Source organism: Pongo abelii, chromosome 19 (assembly GCF_028885655.2).
Source record: "Pongo abelii isolate AG06213 chromosome 19, NHGRI_mPonAbe1-v2.0_pri, whole genome shotgun sequence".
Taxonomy (NCBI): Eukaryota; Metazoa; Chordata; class Mammalia; order Primates; family Hominidae; genus Pongo; species Pongo abelii.
In genome coordinates this window covers 71,110,140-71,133,940 of record NC_072004.2, presented here as the reverse complement: position 1 = coordinate 71,133,940, position 23,801 = coordinate 71,110,140, and the positions used below count along the sequence as shown (strand labels likewise).

Below are 23,801 nucleotides of genomic sequence, written 5' to 3'. Positions count from 1 at the left end.
CATATGCAGAACGTGCAGATTTGTAACATAGGCATACACGTGCCATGGTGGTTTGCGGCACCCATCAACACATCATCTACATTAGGTATTTATCCTTAATGTTATCCCTCCCCCAGTCCCTCACTCCCCGACAGGCCCCGGTGGGTGATGCTCCCCTCCCTGTGTCCATGTGTTTTCATTGTTCAACTTCCATTTATGAGTGAGAACATGTGGTGTTTGGTTTTCTCCGCTGGCATATTTATGTATACAAGTGGGGTATCACATAGGCATTTATTTGTGTATTCATTCTGTAGCTGTAATAGGTTCATTGCCTGGATGTTCACAGCAAGTCAATATCCAGAGGCACCAGGTTGCAACAGAGACAGAGGTTTAATGGTAAGGCCACCAAATGAGGAGAAAAGAGAAAACCCCAAATCCATCTTCCCGAGGACTCTGGGGCTAGGGTTTTTAAGGGTTTTGGAGTGAGCCAAAGCATAGAGATTTTTGATTAGTTGAAGAGTACAGGGTGAATTCCCGGGACAGGGAGAGAAAGAAACTACTCTCATGCTCATTTGGTTTGTCTGTGGGAGTCTTTAAATTGGTTGGCGTTAGCAGTTCCACAGTAATTCAGGATCCGTTTAAGCAATTCTTAAACAAAAGCCTCATGATTCTAACATTAGAATTTCTATCTACAGGAACAATGGGGATGCAAATGGTCAGAATCTAAGGTTATGTGATTTTTAGTTACGAGGAAGTGGGTCAAGGTGCAGCCTGGTTAAAGCTTAATTATAACTACGTTTCTGTCCAGAATTCTTAATTCTGTGAGGATGGCTTCAATTCCTTCAACAAGCTTTTATTTAGCACCAACTATACGTAAGTCTCTACATAGTCGACTGAAAATAACCTCAGTTTTTATGAACTAAAGGCAAATACATGATAAAGTTTCATACAGTTTTTACATTGTATATTACATTTTACATTGGATAAAAAGTACCTCCCAAGGTGCTTTATGGTGTTTTCACTGGATACCCATTTTAGACAGCCTTATGTGCTGATTCTGGATGATAATTTTAATGTTAAACTTCCCTAGCCTATCTAATATATGACTGAGTAGGCTGATAAATAATAAAATAAATGTTTATCATTTAAAAAATACAAATATATATAATCAGCATCCAGTAGAGATAATCCTGGAACAAAAATTAGTACTGCAGAATTAGATCCAGGCTAATCAGAATCCAGCAGTGGTGTTATAGGAAAGCACAACAATGAAGTCCTTCTCAGTGTTATTACTCAGAGGCTGGGGGTAAGAAAAAGTCCTTCGGGTGATGTGAAGTTAGGAGAATTTTACTCAGTTCCCCTGTGTGACTCTGGAAGGTGTTTTTACAGCTTGCAGAGCTGAAGGAGATAGAACTGAACGCTGGCCAGTGGGAAGACAAGAACTGCTCAAGGGAAAGGAAGGTCTCAGTAGGGAGGAGAACCTGATGAAAGTTTTAGTCATCATTATCATGATTATCTGTCACCTCCAGGGTACACAGGTAACAGTTGCATGACAGAGGAGATCATTTCTGAGGAGCTAAAGGACAATATAATATTATAACACCAAAGACACAAAGCTGAAGTAGCAGGTTACACAATTATTTGCCAATTTGTCCACAGGGAGACTTTTTAGCTGCACTTTCCAAAGCATTGGCACTCTGAAAACTTAATCATATAAAACTACATTCCCACCATGTAGAATATGTATCATAAAACACTTGCTATACACATATATCCAAACATCTTATGTCTTTATGATAATTTATCTCTGAACTAAAAATCTATTTAGGATCACTATGGGTCATTTAATTTATGTTTCATTTTGTCAGAAAAAAATCATCAAATAATAAAGCATTATTTTAACTGACTTTTACCTTTCCGTCAAATTGAACTTTAACTAAACAATCCAAGAAAAATTATTCCTCTATCAATGTTGGTCTAAAAATCCTTCAAATGTAGCTTTTTAACTAGGTCAAGCTCCAAGTCTCCTGAATCCCTAGATTTATTTATTCATTCATTCAACAGATACCTATACGTATCCTGGCCTATGCAGTATATAAGGTTTTGATATACATATACTGAGTGACAGCAACACTACAGTCAAGTAAATTCTAATGCCATGCTCCTTCCCACTCTGGCAGCTTCTCACAAACTTTCCCTCTTTACCTAGAATGAGCCTCCTCCCCCATTTTGGCCTAGTTAACAATCCTAGTCACCAGTTAGGTCCTAACTCAAATGCCCCTCATTAACCAAGTCAGGTTCTCCTATTCTACCCTCTCATACTATACTGTAGTTATCCTTCACAGCTCTTAGCACAATTTGCAATTATACATTTATTTGTATGAATATTGAAATAATGTCTGGCTCTACCACTGCATTCGCTCTAAGGGCAGGGGCCATGTCTGTTTTGCCCTCCACTGTAGCCCTGGCATCTAGCACAGTGCATAAAACAGCACATATACCCTACTGCATAGGAGACAATCAATACTGGTTGAATATATGTGCACAGAATTACGTACAAATGCTAGAATATTCACTCAATAAAAGCTGGAATAATGCCTGTATTACTCTCCTGGGCTCAAGTGATCTGTCCGCCTCCACCTCCCAAAGTTCTTGGATTACAGGCATGAGCCACTGTGCTGGGCCACCTGTATTACTCTCTAGGTACCATTAAAAGCACTCAATAAACATTGGTTTCACAAACATTAAATGGTGGCGATATATTTCTTCTATTATTTTCTTGAAATATTCATTGAATTTTCATCCATTGATTTATTAACTCTAAATTTTCCAACACTTATCTTTGGAAAGATCGAACGAACAAACCCTACCTTATTAAGGCACAGCAGCTAAGGAGTGTCCATCACAAATGAAGCAAAGAGGATGGTTTGCATAGATTCCATTTGAATCTATTTGTTTTGGTTACTCTATTTAAAATATGCTTGCGTCATATGAAACTGAATTCCACTTACTTCCTTCTCCTTAAATCTTAATAAAGGAATTAAGCTGGCTGTTTGAGACTAAAAAATCTATCAAGAAGTTGTTTGCATCTTACTGAGATATTTGTTGAATTCAATTAATATTTCCAGAAAACCCTCAAGATATCTGTCACTCTATGGGGACATAAAATTTTCTTATCTAATATGTACAATCTTTAACTTGACAATTTCACAAGGCATATTGATATAAATCATATTGCTCAATATCTGGTGACTCAGTAGAAAGTGATCTTCAGTTTCAACAAGCAGTCTTTTAATTCGTGACGCTTTTTCTTAAGGAAATTAACCTGAGGACTTTTTCCCATACATCTAAAGAGTACTAGAAGTTGCTTTCAAAACATAGAGCAACTTGGTTTCCATGTAGTATTTATAAGAAAAAAATATATCTGTGGATATTAAAGGCAGCCTTGGAATCCTCTAATTCATCATTAAAGTGTGCTTTGTATGTAGGCAATCGCCTAACTGTAGATACAAAACTGAGTTCTCTTAAAATGACTGATGGAACACTGGCTTTGCATGAAAATATTCAGTCTGAAAATGTAATACTCCTGCCAATCTAGATCAAAATACAACTTGTTCTCCCTTAATAACGAGGTGTTCTATCTAAAAAACACTGTTCTCTCTCTCTTTGGTGGTCTAGCAGTTAGGAATAAAAATTAAAAATAAATAAGTAAAATACACTTTTCTCTCAATCAATCTAATATTTACTGGTCACTATGGAAGCAAATGGGAGTGGACTAGTCAGGTATGCAAATAACCTTGCCTTGCCAAGTATAAAGTGACCTGCCATGGAAGTTTAGAAAAGGGAGGTAATATAAAGGGCTGGGATATGAGGACCACTCTTTACAGCAGAAAGGCATCTGAGCAGAGCCTTGAGGAGTACATAAAATTTCAATATATGGTATTAAATGGAAGTGGATTGGAAAGAATAGGACCAAAGAGCATGTCCTCTGGAGTGTTTTCCCATAAAACTAAGTAATCATTGCACCAGCTAAGAACCCTAAGTTCCTTGACCCAGGTAGTCTGCATTTCCTTTTTAGAAGACAAATTTTTGTATCTTATTCCTCCTCAAAGGCTGGGCCAGGTATTATTGGCCATCCAGAAATAAGTCCCCAGTACTTAATGCAGCATCTGGCAGAAAATGTGGGCATGCCAAATATATGTAGGTTGAAATGATGTTTAGAAATATCACATTAGGTTTATACATCCATAACACATGATTGAAAAATTCAGGTAAACGCATTAGCTAAAATCCAATGAAAATTGCTAATTAAGCCTTTCATTTGGCACAATTTAAAATAAAAGCCTACGTTGATTGAATTTTTCATTTTGGATCCAATTATGCTGTCACATAGGTATAGCTAGAGTATATGAGTCACCCAAAATTCTATTAATCAAATCTAGAAATAATAATATAATAATGTGTTAATCATTCTAATACAGCAAATGAAACACAGAAAAACAAAACCAACAATATTGTAAATTACCCGCTGATCAATCTTTGTTAGGAACAATGTCCTACTCAGCAGTGGGACAACAGCAATACCTAAGAGTTGAACAACCCAGAAGAAAAAATATGAATCGTCAGGGAAAGTCTGCTTAGAGGGAAATAAAAATCCAAGGTGTATTGCTAGATTTTGCAATAACTAGATGTGGCAATACAGAAATGTGATTTTAATTGGAGGAGGAAGATAATTATAGCTTGCACGCCAACTAGTTAATCTAAGTGACAAACTTTGGCCCCACACCCAAGAAAAGAGGGTGAACCCAAAATAGGAGTTTATCAAGTTTCCATTACAAATGTGTTCAAGACACCTGAGCCACCCTGAAACCAAACCCTGAAACCAAGGAGTTGGGGGGGGTTATATGTTACTAATAATTAATTATTAAATTTAAATAGTTTCTATAAATTTAAATATGAAAACAATAAATTCTGTTATATCTTTGGAAATAGCATTATGCTGGTGATCAAGTGCAATGGGATAAAACACAGTTAGCAGGCATTCCTTAAAAAATATTCCCTAAGCTAATACTAGAAACAGAAAAAGACAGTTCAGATTAATCCTATGGATTTAGAAGTGATCCAAGTTAAGGCAACCTACATGATAATGGAATTGAAAACCACATCATCTAAGGAACAGTTGAATGAACTGGTGATCCATAACCTGGAAAATAAAAGATGGAAAGACAGAGTAATCTTGTCAAATACCCAAAAGATTCTCCATCAGCAAAGCTATATTCTGTGTGGCAGATTTCAGTTAAATAGAAAGATGAGCTTTTTAATAATTAGAGCACTTCAAAGCAAGGTGAAGTGCTTCGTGAGACAATGAGTTTCTCATCACTAGAAATATTTTAATAGAGATTGGAGATAACTGATAAGGGGTTCCGTTTAGTGTTGAATATTTAACAAGAGAAGAAAGAAAGGACAGATGTCTATGAGTACCCACTGTGTAGAACACTTTGTAGAAGAACACTTTGTATGTGTTATCTAAATTGGTATTCTCAGATTTATGAATTGGATATTATTTCTCACGCGAAGATTAAAAGAGATTAAGCAATTTACCATACACCCTGTAACAGGCAATGCTGGAAGGTGAAGCCTGACAATGACCTCTAATATCCTTTGCAAATTTTGTTCTGGTTGAAGCCATAACAGTGAATGTATTATTGGTCTAGATAATTCTATCCTGATAATTTGTCTATTTATCCAGTCTGGTATTATTTCTGTCAGAATATCCACAGACTTTTGGCCAAAGAGCATATTTAGCTTCCCCCACGGCATTAAACTCAAAAGATAAATCATACTTTAGGTTCTTTCCAGCTGAATTCTGTAATTCTGATGACCAGAATTCCTAGCAACTCATTTACACTAGAAAGGGCAGAGTTTTGGGGCCGGGTGCAGTGGCTCACACCTGTAATCCCAGCACTTTGGGAGGTTGAGGTGGGCAGATCACGAGGTCAGGAGATCGAGACCATCCTGGTTAACACGGTGAAACCCCGTCTCTACTAAAAATACAAAAATTAGCTGGGCGTGGTGGCACATGCCTGTAGTCCCAGCTACTTGGGAGGCTGAGGCAGGAGAATTGCTTGAACCCGGGAGGCGGAGGTTACAGTGAGCTGAGATGGCACCACTGCACTCCAGCCTGGGCGACAGAGCGAGACTCCATCTCAAAAAAAAAAAAAAAAAGAAAGAAAGAAAGGGCAGAGTTTGTATTCACATGGGTCAATTCAGGCAATTGGTTGTGGGCTTCCTGGATTAATTTTATTAAGAATAATTCTCCAGCCAGTCTGGGTTCAGCAGGAAGATGTGTTATCAATTAGTAATGTCTGACATGAGTACAGGAGAGTGGCAGCAAGAATGACTTGTGTTTGTTCTCTCTAAGCTCCACATTTCCTAAAACTATTTTTCTGTTTGTAATCATCAGCTCTTTAGTGAATACAGTGAGTAAATTATTTTACCAATTAACTGTTAAAAGTAATACTTACTGCCATTTTTCCTAACACCACTCATGGAGGGTACAGGAATATATCATGAAGCAAATGAAAAGCTGCCCACAAGACTAGACTGATTATCAAAAGGGTTTTTTAAAATACAAATTTAACATAAATTTGAATTACTTCAAAAAACTTACCACAGTGCAGAATCTGTTCCTCATAGCCCTGCAGGTCCAGAAACTAGACTTCACCATGCCCAGAGGTAACCTGACACTTGATGACAGACTTACAGTGACTGTATTCACACAATGCTGATGTGCACATTAGAATGCCAGTTTACTGGCAATGAAGGACATATCTTTCCAGCTGTCCAAGGCCATTTTCCTGCGCACTCACTTTCCTGCACATTCGCCACAATGATGCTTCTAAAATGTAGAATTTTTTCAGTCATTTTTAATGATACCACATGCCTGTTCTTGATGATAAGTTCCTGATGATACAGTTTAAATGGCTCATCCAGCAGATGGTTTCCTATATTACTGATGTGACCTCTTGAACTGTGTCTTGAACCACTCTTATTTCTGATTTCTCTCTCCTTCCAGGTACCTACCTGTGCTATCTGGCTTATTGGCTCCCTGAGTGTTCTCTTTCTCTCTCTCTTTTTTTTTTTTTTTTTTTTTTTTGAGATGGAATTTTGTTCTTGTTGCCCAGGCTGGAGTGCAACGGCGTGATCTTGGCTCACTGCAACCTCCACCTCCCAGGTTCAAGCGATTCTCCTGCCTCAGCCTCCCAAGTAGCTGGGATTACAGGCATGTGCCACCACGCCTGGCTAATTTTGTATGAGAGACGGGGTTTCTCCATGTTGGCCAGGCTGGTCTTGAACTCCCAACCCCAAGTGATCTGCCCGCCTCGGCCTCCGAAAGTGTTGGGATTACAGGCATGAGCCACCGTGCCTGGCCCTCTTTTCCTTTATTTCCCAGAGGAAACATTTCTGAAATACCTCTAAAGCACTATAAAATTCTACTTGCTTCTGTTTCCCAGTATGTTCTGCACCCAACCATCTTGTCTTCACTCCATCCTTGCTTAGCTCCACACCATTCTTTTTTCTTTTATACTCACTGTGTGTGCTGCAGCAGTGCAAGACACAGATGGCTTCATTCCATCGCCACCCTTTCCTTCCCTAATGGTAGACAGTCTGGCTTCTGTGCCCCCACATTGTCCAGTACATTCTTGCACCCAGATCTCCAAGGATCTTGTGGCCCTATCATGCACATTAATTTCTAGTCCTCATTCTTTCTGGTCTCTATGCAGAATTTGAAACTCAAGACCTGGAAGAACCTCCTTCTGGAAACTCTACCAGGCGAATCATAACATGCTATAATCCATGCTTGGTTGCCTGAATTTTTTTCCAGACTTCCAGATCACTCCTTATTCACTTCCTTCACTGGGTACTTTTCCTCTGTGCCAAGCCTAACTGAGGGTTTCCTCACCATTCAGCCTTAACCTTCTGCTCTCCCCTTTATAAAATCCAGTTATTCTAAAGGCTTCAACTATCACCTCAATATAGGTAATTTCTGGCCTTCAGCTCTCTCCTAAATTATTTCAATTTCAGTGATCCTTTAATTTGCAAAATTGGTCATATTAAATGATGCTTAAACTATAAAGACTGAGAATGTGTATTAACTGTAATTGGTAGCTTTGAGAGAATTCATTCCCTGTTCTCAAAAGACAACAGTACTTCTAGGATCTTTTCAGAACAAACAGCCAGATTGTAAAGGAATGTTGCAGTTCTAGTCATACTTGACATCTTTAACACTGTTGGCCATCCCATCTTCTCAAAATTTTCCTCTCCACTGGCTTTCTTGAAACTTCTGTCCCCTGGTTCTCCCTTTTATCTTTCAATGTTATCTCTCAAGCCTTTTATATTCTCATTAAATATTGCAGCTCCTCAAGGTTTTATCCATGCTCCTCATCTCTACTCATTCTCCCTGAGAAATCTCATGTAGTTCATGGTTTCTCTTTGCCAGTAACTTCCAAATCTAGCCACAATTTCTCTCCTAATCTCAGGCCCTCACTGCAGCTGCCTATGGAATATCTACACCTGAATGTTGATAGGTACCTCAGGCTCAATCTTCCTTTCCCTAAATTTGTTATCTTTCCTACAAAAACTGCTCCCCCTTTGCATTCACATATCAGTCAATAGCATTCCCCGAAGTTCAAAACTAGAAACGTCTTGTCATCTTAGATGCCCTCCATCATCAACCTGCAAACAGCCAAGTCAAATGCCACTGTATCTATGACCATCTTCCCATTCTTACCACTGCACTGACACTTTCGTGAAATTTTCACTGTTTCTTCCCCTCCCCAGACTCTTGCAAATTCTCCCATCTCATCTCCCTTTGTCCAGTTTCCCTCCAATCCATCTAGTACACTGTCAACAAAGTTATCTTTCAAAAAATTAAGGTCATGTTCCTCCCCTATTTAGCAGCTTTCAACGGTCCACTCCATGACTAAGGGATCAAGTCCAAATTCCTTAGAATGGCATTAAAGGTCTTTTCTTATGTAGCACAAACCTATTTTCCAGTTTTATTTGTTGGCACTTACTCACATAAACTTTATGTCCCAGCTAAACCAAACTTTTCTCAGTTCTTGAAATATGTCGTGTGTTTATGTCTCCTTTATACTTGCTGGTCCCTCGGCCTAGATTTTTTTTTTCCCATACAACGAATTCTAAGTCATTCTTTAAGACATCATTCAAAAGACATCTCATTAAGTCCTCCGGAAACTGGTTTCTTTTTCCTGGTGCTTCATATACTTTAGATAAGTCTGTATTTTCAAACTCCTCATCCTATTTTGTAATTATTTGTGCCTTGTCTCCTACCCTTTGACCCAAAAGATATGACTTCCTTGAAGGTAAAGACCACATCTTACTTATGCTTGCATCCTCAGAACCCCAGTAAAATATATGGCATATAATATATATTCAGTGAACTGTATAAAAAATGGGATAATTAGAGCCAAGATACTGTCCCTTCCCTCCAGAAGGTGAGGAAAAGAGGCCTAGAGACAACAAAGTGATTTTCCTGCTACAGTTAATTTTACAGTCAAGTTGTATTAATTGGAAAAATACAGAAAAATATTTTCTTTAAAATTTTTACCACCACAGTGCCTGAAATTCCACTTAGATAAAAGGTGTTGTTTTTGGTATGTGTGTGAGTGTGTGTGTGTGTGTGTGTGTTTGAGACAGAATCTCACTCTGTTGCCAGGTTGGAGTGCAATGGCACAATCTCAGCTCACTGCAACCTCCACCTCCTAGGTTCAAGTGATTCTCCTGCCTCAGCCTCCCAAGTAGCTGGAACTACTTTTAGTAGAGACAGGGTTTCACCATGTTGGCCAGGATGGTCTCGATCTCTTGACCTCGTGATCCGCCCGCCTTGGCCTCCCAAAGGTGTGTTTTTTTTAAAAAATGTAAATAGCTTCAGTGAATACCTCTCCAACCCTAGCCACCTTTGGCAGTCAGTCAGTAAGTCACACCTTAGACTGAATTAGACTCACCAGATGGTTATCCTCCTAATATCTATTCCCACGCCAGGCTGAGAAGTCTCAGTAGGTAAAGAGGAGAAAACAGACAAATGGAGCAAGTCAAAGGAGGACAAACTAAACTGGAATGTGGCTTTGGGGTACCAGGCAGCAACTTGAGAACACAGGATAGCTGGCAGGGGGTGGGAGAGTGGTGTGGCAGAGAGGAAGAGGGCAGCAAAACAAAGATCCACCTACAATGATGGAAACCTCAGCAGGTACTGGTTCCTCTACTCCTCCCCAGAGATGGGGGAAACACCCTCTCTCACACAGAACAAAAGCGGCCCCACCTTGGCACACAGGCTTGGCTCTTCAGGGAAAGAGCTCATCATCATAGTTACTTAACTCTGTTAACTCCTGTAACTTAACTACTCTTTCCACCCACTGCCCCCATAATCTTTCCTTTTATCTAATGAGGAGACAAGCAGGAGAGAAGTGAGCTTGTTTCTGTAGTTCCAATAGATAAGGTTGCCACAGATAACTAGATCTCCTCTTATTTTATTACCGGATCCCACCTGAGATATTCTCGTTCCTCCTACCTTACCTGCAGCAGTGAACAGGCAGCAGTGAACAGAGAGAAGGATTGGAAGAAAGTCCAGAAAGCTCTGAACAGCTAATAATATGCATCCAGGAGTGTTTTCTGCTCTGTGAAGCCTGCACCAATACATGTTAAAGAAATTGAAGCAAAAGGCTGATCATGAGAATGTACAACCATCATTTCCGATTCAGTATCTGCACTTCTAAACCACTCTTTCTCCTGGCTTTCCTATTCTGCCACTTTCTTGGTCTTGACCACCTCAATATCCAATCAATAATAAAATAATAATTATTACTCTTTCAATCGGCTTATTTTTTCTCTGTCTATGATGACACATCTAGACATTAACATTCTCCTAACCGATTCCCTTGCTCCATCTCTCCCAAACCAATTAGAATACTTCCAACAAGCTAATCTTCCTGAAGCAATGCTTTTCTTGAGTCACTGCCCCACTCAAAAGCAATCTGAAGCTCCAAATTCCTTATCAGGGGTTCTCAATATTTTTTTTTTCCTAAAGCAGCTCAAGGACACAAAATATTCCCAATAGTAACAATTTATTTGCAGTGGTGCTTGGCAGGGGAGGGAATGAATTCTGAATCTCTGGGTGGGAGTGTTATGAAAGAATGTGATGATGTCCTTTTCCAGCCATTTTTTCTCTTCCTATGATAGAAATCTCCATGTCCTTTCCCAGGAGGGATAAGGAAAGGAGGGACCTTCAGGGAAAATCTCTTCTGAGGGCATCAACATGTTTCTGACCTCGATTAGGCCAAAAGGCAACTGACATGCCGACTTGAGGGTTCATATACTCTACTGGCCTCGCTCTACTTCTGACACAGGCTGAACACCAACACAATCATAAGGACTACATTAAACAGAAACAATACCACTCCTTGGTTAAGATGTGGTCTCAGACAAGTCACACTCACCATTTTTTAATTTCATTTACTATTGTTAAGAATGAGGAAATTGGAGATTATCTCCATGATCCTTTCCAGCTCTAAAATGTGAAGATTCTATAGACCTTTTTTTTTTTTGAGAAAGAGTCTTGCTCTGTCGCCCAGGCTGTAGTGCAATGGTGCAATCTTGGCTCACTGCAACCTCCGCCTCCCGGGTTCAAGCAATTCTTTTGCCTCAGCCTCCCAAGTAGCTGGGTTTACAGGCACCTGCCACCACGCCCAGCTGATTTTTTGTATTTTTAGCAGAGATGAGGTTTCGCCATGTTGGCCAAGCTGGTCTCGAACTCCTGACCTCAAGTGATACACCTGCCTCGGCCTCCCAAAGTGCTGGGATTACAGGCGTGAGCCACTGTGCCTGGCCTAGACCCACATTTTAAACCATTAAAGGTTTGGTATTAGCAAAAGATGCAATATATAGGGCATAAAATTAACATTACTTGATCCTGAAAGAAAAAAAGAAGATTATCAAGAGTTGTCTCAGAAATCAGTTCTTTTCACCTAAACTATTAAAATACACATATATCTGTGTTAAATCATTTCCCCAAGGTCACGAACATGTTAGCATTTCAACTAAGTAATAAAAACCATATGAAATAGAAAGTAGCTGCTGTCTCCTCAGAAGAGGCCCCTGAAAGGGAGCATGCAGTACTAGTGTGTGCAGTAGGAGGAGATAGCAGCCCCTCCCACCACTCAGACTTAGCCAATCAGGACACTGAAATTTGAACAAGAGACCAATGTTGGGAACATACGCTGAGGATCATATCCATTGTTTGACTTTTGCTGTGGTTTGTGTAAACTAGCCCTCCAAAGCACCCCAGTTTCTCCTTGTCCTCCAATTCCTATATTCCTACCTTCCATTGATTCTAGAAGCCAATGATATCCTTCTAGTAAATTCTCTTCTTGTTTAGTGCAACCAGTCTGTTTCTGACCAACATAATTAAACTATGAAGCCACCTGGGCCTTCCTGGAACAGCTTCTCAACTCCATCCTCCATTTTTCCCCACCCCGTATACATACCTCTACCTTTCCACATTGGTAGGCACCTGCTCTGTACCTGGCACTATGCTAAGTCTCAAGAAAGAAATGTGAATAATGTATGGTCTCTACCCTCAAGGATCTTACACTTTGATAAACAAGTATTAACCCTTATTGCATGGTGTTGCAATTATTCATTTTCCTATCAACCTCCTTGAGAGTAAAGACTATACAAATTCCTATCATACAGTAGGGTCCACACAGGAAACAACTGGCACGCTCAAATTAGGATAAGTCAAAGCAAATTTAAGAAAAGGACTATTTACAGGCTGGGCACGGTGGCTCACGCTTGTAATCCCAGCACTTTGGGAGGCGGAGGCTGGCGGATCACAAGGTCAGGAGTTCCTGACCAGCCTGGCCAATATGGTGAAACCCCGTCTCTACTAAAAATACAAAAATTAGCCGGGCGCGGTGGCGGACGCCTGTAGACCCAGCTACTCGGGAGGCTGAGGCAGGAGAATCGCTTAACTTGGAAGGCGGAGGTTGCAGTGAGCCAAGATTGCGCCACTGCACTCCAGCCTAGGCAACAGAATGAGACTCCGACTCAAAAAAAAAAAACACTATTGACAAAGGTGTGGGTATGGCGTAGGGAAACCACCAGGGGTAGCTAGTGTCACCCCCATGCCTACAAGAACAAAGGAAGGTAATTTAGGAAGGGAAAGTCACAGAAAGGGCCATCTCGACAGGAGCTGTGGTGTTCAATGAAAAGATCCAACCAAGCTGTAGAGGTGGCCAGAGGAATAAATCCCCCAACTCATTCTCCTCCCTCCCTCCACTGGGGTCCCTACTGAGCAAACATAATGAAAGCCAGAGGGCAAGGTTAAATTCACGGTGCAGAGCAGAATGGAGAAAGGTGGAAAGAGGATATGGAAGGGCAAACAGCTGTGTAGGGTCCGCACTCAATACATGTATGTTGAATTAGATTATTGCTACTACATGTATGCAAACAATTTCTAGTTTCTCTTTTCTCATTTTAGTTCTCAAGTACCTATATTAGTGTTCTTGTTGGCTGATTTTCCTGATACATAGAAGTTTAATTCTCATCTTCCTCTCTGCTATAGAAATATACACACCAACACTAAAAGGAAAACTGTCCTGAATCTAACTCCCCAATAATCAGTGTCTCCTCTTGAAACCCTGATGAAAGCTGAGACGACTCTTATCTTTCCATGCTCTTCTCCCCTCATCCTCCGAGGGATTCCTTAATCATGTGCAACTGTCATCCTCTCCATCCTGTATACCTAAGTGTAACAAAATCATGGGCCCTTAGGGCCATAAGAGGCTGACACAGGAAAGACAGAACAATCCCCTTGTAGTGGGGACAGGGTGCAGTGCAAGAGGTGGAGATCATGGCAAAGGGAATGGGGTGGCACAGAGCTTCCACTTGCAGACATTTTGGATTCTTAGGATAGACTGGGAGATATGAAAGGAATAAGTCACAGAAGGAAGTCTGAAGAAGAGGTAACTTCCTGAAATTCAGAAGGAACTCCAGGAACTGAACTCAGATGTGGGCACAGGAGCTGGAAGATAATCTGTGTATAGAGTAAGGAGGGGTAAAAGAAAGACATGTATGCCTTCTCTTCAGTCTACTCCTCCACATGTATTCTAAAAAGACAAAATAACACTTTTGCTTAAGGCCGGTCTTTTAGGTGGGCAAAGTGCAATTTCAGCAGATTTCTGCCCAAAATAAATTCTCTCTTCCTCACCAAGAACTGAAATTTCTATCACAAGGAACAATCTTTCATTTCATAATTAAAGGAAAAGCTCAAAATTCAAATGCCTAGGTTCCTGAATGACATAGAGCAAATAATACTGTTTCTATTAGTGTAAATGAATAATATCATGTCTTTTCCCTAGACAGAAAAAATGAGTTAAAGCACAAGAAAGTCAATGGCTTCAGATGAAGTGCAGAGAGATATTTCAACCTAGAGAAGAAAAGGAAAGCAGGTTTAGACACAAATGGCAAACTTTGCCAACTTCTTAATTTAGTGTAAAGGCAACTCTGTTCAGTTTAGGGTATTCATGGATATCTAGAATCAATGCTCAGACACTGAGCTTAGAAGGGATGTTGATCAAGATACATGTATGACAACTGTATAAAACCAGGGCCAATAATAGTCCATAAGACTTCCTGGTACACACTGGGCATCCAATAAATATTTCTTGAGAGAATGTGTGGTATAATTAGGATTATGAGTTTTAGAGACTGCTGTGAGCTAGAGTGGGGACCACGGAGAGAAGAGAAGGGAGAGAACAAGCATTGAGAGCCTAGTATGTGCCAGACACTATTACCTGTTTCTCATTAATCCTCCAAATTATTTTGTAATTTGTACAGATGACAAAACTGAGATTCAGAGAAGATAAGTAACTTTGTCCAAGCTGAGAAACAGTAGGCTAGAACTCAAAGACCTATTTAACTCTACAGCAGTATGCACTACTCAACTTAGACTCCTTGGAAAGGGCCCTGTAGCAAGCCTGGAAGGTCATGGAAAAATAGACGCAAACTGAGCAAGAGCATGAGAATGTTAAGACTATAGGGTCAGAAGGAAAGAAAGGATGTCTGTTAGAGGAATGCCTGCAGTGTTTCAAAAAGTAATCACTTATCATGGTTCAAAAGATGGAAGTCATGAAATGATGGTCTTCTCTGTTTTTCCTGCTCATGCAGAGTTTTCTTGCATGTACCCAACACCCTGATGAGATAGCACTTGAGCATATATGGCTCATCAATCACTAAAATAAGGTGAAGAGATTGTTAACCAAAAAAAAACCTATACTTTAAAAAAATTCATTAAAGATGATGTAACTTTACACAGATAATGACAGATAGATAGATAGATAGATAGATAGATAGATAGATAGATAGATAGTAAATAGGCTCCATAATGGTCCCCACAATGCACCGACTTTGGGGCTATACTTTAACCTTAGATCTCTGCTACATCTCCACACAGTGGCTTGTTCCTCTGGGTTTTGGCAGCACGGCAGCACTGAAAGAGGCTGTGAGTCTGTCAAGGCTCAGGGGGAAACTATGTCATTGTAGGGGGCTCAACAGAGCAGAGGGCCGTGGTAGTGGGCCTTCTGGTGGCTTTTATGGTATTGAGGGTAGGTTGGGTCCTGGCACAGGGTGGAGTAGCATGAGTGCTGGACCAAATAGGGGCCTGTGAAATTCTGGTGACTCTGATGGTGGTGGCCTTCTTTCAAGTAATGAGAGGAAAACCACACAGAATTTAAACAAATGCCAGGCCTACTACCTTGACAAGCTACATTGCCTGAAAAATGCCAGTGCTGACCTTGCACTCAAAATAAAAAGATGGCATGAGAATTTGGGGGAAAAAAATGGATGGTCAACCTCGAGACTATAGCAAATATTACAACACTATCAAGTACCTTAAAACTCAGTTGTCTTAAACAGAAAATACAACCCTTTCTCCTGGCCAACATATATTGTATCTGATTAATTAATGCATCTAATGTCGAGAAAAGTGTCTAATGTGCATAAAAATTAATATGAAATGGCTCAACATTCATTTGAAAGAGAAACATTTATCCTGTATTTCAGAAGCTCTAAAAATATATTTAGCTGAAAAGTTCTGTAATAGTCCCAGAAAAATTTAAATTTACTGTTTATCTGATTTATATTTATACAAATATAACTTTTTTGAGACAGGGTCTTGCTATGTTGCCCTGGCTGATGTGTGTGTAGTGGCACGATCATAGCAGCCTCACCCTCCCAGGCTTCAGCAATCCTCCCATGTCAGCCTCCCAAGTAGGGACTACAGACATGTGCCACCCTTCCCAGCTAAATTTTTTTCTATAGAGATGGGGTCTCACTATGTTGTTCAAGCTGATCTCGAACTCCTGGACTCAGGTGATCCGCCAGCCTCAGCTTCTCAAAGTGCTGGGACTACAGGCATGAGCCGCCATGACTAGTACAATACAATTATGATTGACAAACTTATAATTGTCGAAATTCATGAAGTATATAATCTGGACCTAATGGCACCCAACATATTTTGTTGAATTATATGGTTCCTTTTCCTCCCTTGAAGGTAACAAATGTTACTTTGGAAAATGCCAACATTCCGCATTAGATCCACAATGCCAGGCTCACTGTGGATGACTTCAAGCTCAAGTAAGTCAAAAACCATGCAAAGAACTGAAAAAAAAAAAAAAAAAAAAAAAAAAACCTCCCCGATTCACCACTTTAAACAGTTACTACAAAATTTACAATATCATTATTTCATATTATTAAACATCTCAACATAAAACAATCTCTTTTATGTTTAAATTACAATAGTGGTCATAGGCTAGCAATGTGAAAACTCCCAGGCTAGCGATTTGAAATCTCATGTATGGTGTATGACCCTCCAATCCATAGGTCAGAGACTTGGTTTTTATAGAACTGCAGGAGGTCTCCCGTACTGTACTTTAATTTTTTTTTAACTAGGGAGACACAGTCCTTGTAAAACAAAGGTGCATTGCCCTGTACATGAAAAGAAGCTTGCTTCCTTTCCTAGTCAAAGAGCAGAGGGGAGATTGTCACTCTTCCATGGCTTTAATAATGTTATTCCTACCATTTACTGAACACTGATGCTTCGCTAAGCACTTTTGTACATTAACTCAATTCTCATAATATTCCCATTTTAGCCAGGCACGGTGGCTCACGCCTGTAATCCCAGCACTTTGGGAGGCTGAGGCAGGTGGATCACTTGGGGTCAGGAGTTTGAGACCAGCCTGGCCAACATGAAACACTGTCTCTACTAAAAATACAAAAATTAGTCAGGCATGGTGATGCACACTTGTAATCCCAGCTACTTGGGAGGCTGAGTGGGAGAATCGCTTGAACCTGGGAGGCGGAGATTACACTGAACCAAGATCACGCCACTGTACTCCAGCCTGGGTGACAGAGCAAGACTAGGTCTCAAAAAAAAAAAAAAAAAAAAAACCACACACACAAAAAAAACCAATATTCCCACTTTAATGATGAGAAAACTAAGGTTCAGAGAAGTAATTTGCCCAAGGTGACAGCTGAACGTGGCAGAGGTGCAATTTGAACCCATGTCATCACACCCCAGTGCTGTGCTCTTTAAGCTCCACTATGTGGGATGTTTTATTACCACTGTATAAGGAGACCTCCATCTAAGCTGTATTGATTCTTCTAATTGGGCTCTGTTCAGATACCAGAGTAAAGTTGTCCTTTATCAGTGTGTTGAGGCTGATAGCAAGGGCCTGCACAGTGTCTTAGATGAGTTGACTTTGAACAAGACTAACCTAGAGTTGCAAATGGAAAGCCAGATGGAGAAGCTGAATAACATCAGAAACAATCATGAAGAGGCGGGAACTACACAAAATGAATTTAAAGTTTCAGTATGTCAATACTTGACAAGATATGGTGGTGGTGGCTATCATTATAAGAGACAGACTTTTCATAAAACGCAGGTAAAGTAACATAGACTGTAAGGCAAAACTTACCTCTCAGGATGACAGTGAAAATCAAATAAATTACTTACATTAAAATATTTTGTAAAAATTAAAAATATTATTCCTTTATATTGATCCTAAACATTTTTATAATAGGGTTGCCAGATAAAATACAGAACTCTAGTTTAAATTATAATTTCAGGTAAACAATGAATAATATAACAGATATGTCCCAAATATTGCATGGAATATAGTTATACCAAAAAAAGTATTCAATGTTTATTTGAAATTCAAATTTAATTGGCATTCTGTATTTTATTTGCTAAATCTAGTAACACTATTTTGTTGTCTCCTAGAAATTTTTTTGAAATCTTAAAAAAGATTTCTAAACTCTACATTTTCAGTTTTAAATTTTTAATTTCTTTAAATAATCATATTCCAGATGCAAAATCAAGTAACCTGTGGCATTTTATTTTATTTTGGATCAGGAGATGAAGGCTGACAATGATAAGGTACCTTATGTTGAGGTAAACGTAGAAAACAAACGGCCCCAGGTGTGGACCCGACTGTCCTGCTGAACCAGACTAGAGAGTAATATGAGGCTCTGCCACAACAAAGCCACAGAAAGGCTAAGGCCTGGTTTAATGTAAGGTAAGCCTATCACCGCCAAAACAAAACAAAACAAAAAAATACCCAATATTAAGCAGAAGTCATGAAAACTAGTATAAGTATTTATATTTTTATTCCACTCTAACACCTCAGAGTAAAGAACTGATGGGCAGGCATTGGCTTCTGCTGACAATTGCCAACCGGCATGAGATTGCTGAGCTGAGGTGGACTCTCCAGACACTGGAACTGGAACTCCAGGCCCAATGGCCTCTGGTAAGAATGCTGCAACCTGAGACCCTTGAGAGAGATTGACTTGTTGAAGATGAAGAGAAAACCAAGAGCCTCCAGTCCAGTTGTTGAAGAGCAACCACCAGCCAACACCAAGGAGACAAGGAAGAAGAAGTCCTTCTCTCAACTGATGTCTGGAAGCACAAAGAAGAGTCCCAAGATAGCCAAGAAAGGAAAACAACTCAAGGGAGAGCCAGGAAGAAAAATGCTCCACAAAAATCCATGGCTTTAAGAAGACTTGAGGAAGGGAGCAGGCCAACACCCTCTGGCCACAGTGACCAGCTGAATGAGGAACTCTAACAGAATGAGCTGCAGTCGGAGCAACAGAGGAGACACAGCCGGAGCAACAGAGTGGGAGGATGCCAACCACTTCAGCTCTCTCCCTGAGCAGCGAGTAATTTCAGGGCAAGCCCAGAGACCTAGGATCCATCTGAGAAGTCTTCAGAGGTCTGACCCAGAGAACTCAACAACAGCATACGTCCCATGGTGATGAAAATAAAATGAATCTGTTGTAAAAGGAAAAAACAAAAAAAATTACGTGCTGTTTTGAAATCCAATGGTATATTCACACGTGACATGTCTGGTCACAGATGTCTCAAAACATTTTGTGTCTCCACAGTATAATTAGTTTGCCCTGTAAAATTTAAAAGCAATTCTTTAATTTTAAACTATAGAGGAACAGTAAATTAGGATAAGAAAAAGACACAATACCAGGAGTAAATATACTTACATGGTTTCTTCACAATTACAAATTAAGTTCTATGTGGTACTAGTTTATGCCATTCTGCACTATTCTTCTACATTGTAATTTTTGATGAATCATCTTTTTACTTTTATTTTCCATTCCTTTCCTCTTTTAAATTTTTTCAAAATTTTATGGATACATAGTAGTTACACATATATATGGGGTACATGTGATATTTTGATACAAGCATACAATGTGTAATGATCAAATCAGGATAACGGGGATATTCATCATCTCAAACACTTATTTCTTTGTGTTGGGAACATTCTAATTTCACTCTAGTTATTTAAAATATATAGTGAATTTCTGTCAACTATAGTCACTCTATTGTGCTACTGAATGCTAGATCTTATTCCTTCTAATTGTAAGTTTGTACCCATCAACCAACCCCTCTTTATCCCCTACTTTCTCTCCCCCACCTCCCTACTATCCTCCTAACCTCTCTGGTAACCATTATACTACTCTTTATCTCGATGAGATCAACTTTTTTAGCTCCCACATATGAGTGAGAACATGTAATACTTGTCTTCTTTTTAATCCAGTTTGACAGAAACTGAAAGTAACTACTGTTACAATATGTTACCCCAATATAGCTTGTGGGGTCTTCATCCTTGGACAGTTTTGAGATGGAAGGAAGGAAGCAGGGGAGAGAGGGAAGCAGGAAATTCTAACTAGACCAAATTTAGCATTTATATTCCAGATGCCAGAAATAAAAATAATGCAACATCTTATAGCTCTGCAAATATGCACTCATTTATATCTAAGCGTTAGACTAGAAAATTCTAACTAGCTCTACGTTTCAACCAAAATTATCAATATGGAAAATATTTGGAGAGACACCAAAAAGTTTAATAGCTTTTGAATGTATATAAGTTGGAAACTTTCAAAGCAACAGAACTCCTCCATGTCATAGTTTACTACTAAATTAATTCACATACACACCTTGTGTTCACCGTTGTATTCCTCAAGACTTAAGTTAAAAACCTGATGAAAAGTGGTTAATCTCCATAATGGGTGTTAGCTCCATCTGAAAAAGCCAGCATTATAAAAGGATTAATGCTTCAATTATACATGGTGGCTAATTGCTGTGATTTGTTATTTTAACGACTGGTCTGCCAAAGAGTTAGGAACCTCCATAAACCCATGCCAGACGGACCCTCAAGAAGTTAGTGGAGAGTCTCGCCTGGGAACAGACAAGGCCTACAAGTCTGATCTCTTCCAGGGTAGGACATCTTGCCTCATTAGCTCTTTTTCTTTTCAAATTAGTCTATTTTTTTTCATCACAGAAGTATGATAAGGAAGGCTTGTCTAGTCTGAAAAAGAAACTAAAATCCCTTATGTTCTTGTTAATTTTCCAAGTCACATGACTGAAAAATACAATTTTAGCTCATTTCAAAAGAGTTTTAGGAGTTACTCATTGTTTAAGCCAGTAACAGTGTGTTTAAAAAAAGAAAAAACAGTTAATCATTGTGTTTTTAAAAAGCTCTGAAGATAGGTCTGTGTTCAAATCCCACCAAAGTCCCTTTATTGAATAGTTTTGGGCATGCTAAATTTTAACTAATTTCTTTTCTTTTTTGAGGGGTTTGTGGGAAACAGGGTCTCGCTCTGTCACCCAGGCTGGAGTGCAGTGGTGCAATCACAGCTCACTACAGCCTTGACCTTTTGAGCTCAGGTGATCCTCTCACCTCACCCTCTCGAGTAGCTGGGCCCACAGGCATGTGCCATCACACCAGGCTTTGTGTGTGTGGTGTGTGTGTGTGTGTGTGTGTGTGTGTGTGTGTGTGTGTGTGTGTGTGTGTGTGTGTTTTGTAGAGACGGCATTTTGCCATGTTGCCCGGGCTGGGGTGTGTGTGTGTGTGTGTGTGTGTGTGTGTGTGTGTGTGTGTGTGTGTGTGTGTGTGTGTGTGTGTGTGTGTGTGTGTGTGTGTGTGTGTTTTGTAGAGACGGCATTTTGCCATGTTGCCCGCGCTGGGGTGTGTGTGTGTGTGTGTGTGTGTGTGTGTGTGTGTGTGTGTTTTGTAGAGACGGCATTTTGCCATGTTGCCCGCGCTGGGGTGTGTGTGTGTGTGTGTGTGTGTGTGTGTGTGTGTGTGTGTGTGTGTGTGTGTGTGTGTGTGTGTGTGTGTGTGTTTTGTAGAGACGGCATTTTGCCATGTTGCCCGGGCTGGTCTCAAACTCCTGGGCTCATGCGATCCTCCTGCTTTGGCCTCCCAAAGCGATGGAACTACAGGCGTGAGTCATTGCGCCTGGCCAACTAATTTTAGTTAAAATAAAATTTCTGGCCAAGGGTGGTGGCTCACGTCTGTAATCCCAGCACTTTGGAAGGCTGAGGCGGGTAGATCACCTCAGGTCAGGAGTTCGAGACCAGCCTGACCAACATGAAGAAACCTCGTCTCTACTAAAAATACAAAATTAGCCAGGCATGGTGGCGCATGCCTGTGATCCCAGCTACTCAGGAGGCTGAGGCAGGAGAATCGCTTGAACCTGGGAGGGTGAGGTTGTGGTGAGCCAAGATAGCATCTCTGCACTCCAGCCTGGGCAACAAGAACAAAACTCCGTCTCAAAATAAATAAAATAAAATAAAATTTCCCTCATAAAGTTGCCAACAGGATTTGATGAGACAAAAATGCAAGTAAAATTTAGAACAGGCCTTGGAACATAAAAAAGTCTCATCAAGCTCTATAAACTCTATCTTAGAACTGACTTTGCAAATGTTATTTGCATATTTGTTTAATGGGTTTAATACAAGAAATCAAAAGTTCTTTGGACATTATCAATCGTCAGCCTTGTGAAAGAAGCCACAGAATGGTTATGGTACATTTTCTCTGTTACTATTGTGTGTTACATTTAAATAATTATTTTCTCTGCTACTATTGTGTGTTACATGTAAATAACTATTTAAATCTATTCCTCTACCATTCTTACAACTCCCTTACCAAAAAAAAAGTGATTCAAAGACAGAGGTCCATTTATTATGAAATTGACTAGTTGTATGAGTCCATAAGGTCAAGTATTTTTTAAAAACTTTTAAAATTAGGAAATTAATTTGATTCCTTAAGACTTTTTCCTTTAAATTTAAGCATGTTACATATACTGACTTAAAATCACTAGAGTGGGGGATTACTGCTTTCACTGTAAACGTTAACCTCTGTTATGCATCATTTCTAATCCAAAACTTTCTCTCCTCTATTTAGATCTGTCCAGACTCTCTAAGTAAAAATTATGAAGTTATACCCAATTATAATGCTATTTTCTCTCATATCCAGCCATCCTTGAAATGACCAATTGGACAAGCAACCACAACTGCACCTAAAGGAATTTTCTTAGATTTATGAGGGGGAGAAAACAGCCACTGAATTTTGGACAATGTTCAGTTTCAATATTTTAAAATGGGTCTGTAGAGAATTGTTTGGTACTTTCGGCTTCACTATTTTTTATGAAAACTAAAACGGATATTATGTTTCTATTTTATGTTATATGTTAATTAATTATCCCACTAATGCAGCTAACTGATAGTGAGCAATTGTCTTTTACAGAATGAAATTAATTTACCTGAAAAGAAATCCATGACATACTAATGAAATTTAAAAGCTAAGTTATATTATATTTAATCCTTAAATTACAACATACTGATAGGCTAGCTAGCCAGAAACCCAACTAGAATTGTCAATTCTCCTAATATAAAAAAAATTCAAAATTTTTAACTTTTTATGGGTCCACGGTAACTGTATTATTCAGAGGGAACAAGAGATATTTCAATACAGGCAACAATGCATAATAATCACACCCAGGTAAACGTGGTACCCATCACCTCAAGCATTTATCATTTCTTTGTGTTCAAATATTCCAATAATATTCTTTTAATTTAAAATGTACAATAAATTATTGACTATAATCACCCTGTTGTGCTATCAAATACTAGATTTTATTTGTTCTATCTAATTATATTTTTGTACCCATTAACCATCCGCACTTCCCAGCCCCCTCACCCCACACTACCCTTCCCAGCCTCTGGTAACCATTATTCTACTCTCCATCTCTCTGAGTTCAATTGTTCTCATTTTTAGCTCCCACAAATGAGTGAGAACATGAGAAGTTTATCTTTCTATGCCTGGTTTATCTCACTTAACATAATGTCCTCCAGGTCCAGTCAAGTTGTTGCAATAACAGGATCTCAT

At 39.5% G+C, this 23,801-nt stretch overlaps 1 protein-coding gene and 1 long non-coding RNA gene across 2 annotated transcripts; one reads left to right on the top strand and one right to left on the bottom strand.

The window, feature by feature from the left end:
• Positions 1-680: 680 nt before the first annotated feature.
• Positions 681-10,872, top strand: LOC129054965 (uncharacterized). Its single transcript, XR_008519635.2, has 2 exons — positions 681-852; positions 10,582-10,872. It is a non-coding gene; the product is annotated as an uncharacterized LOC129054965 (long non-coding RNA).
• A 7,559-nt stretch (positions 10,873-18,431) lies between these two features.
• On the bottom strand, positions 18,432-19,278 carry KRT10-AS1 (KRT10 antisense RNA 1; the record flags this gene model as incomplete). Its single annotated transcript, XM_009251822.4, has 1 exon — positions 18,432-19,278. A coding segment is annotated over one exon (780 nt), but the record flags the coding sequence as incomplete, so codon positions are not given.
• Between the last annotated feature and the right edge of the window lie 4,523 nt (positions 19,279-23,801).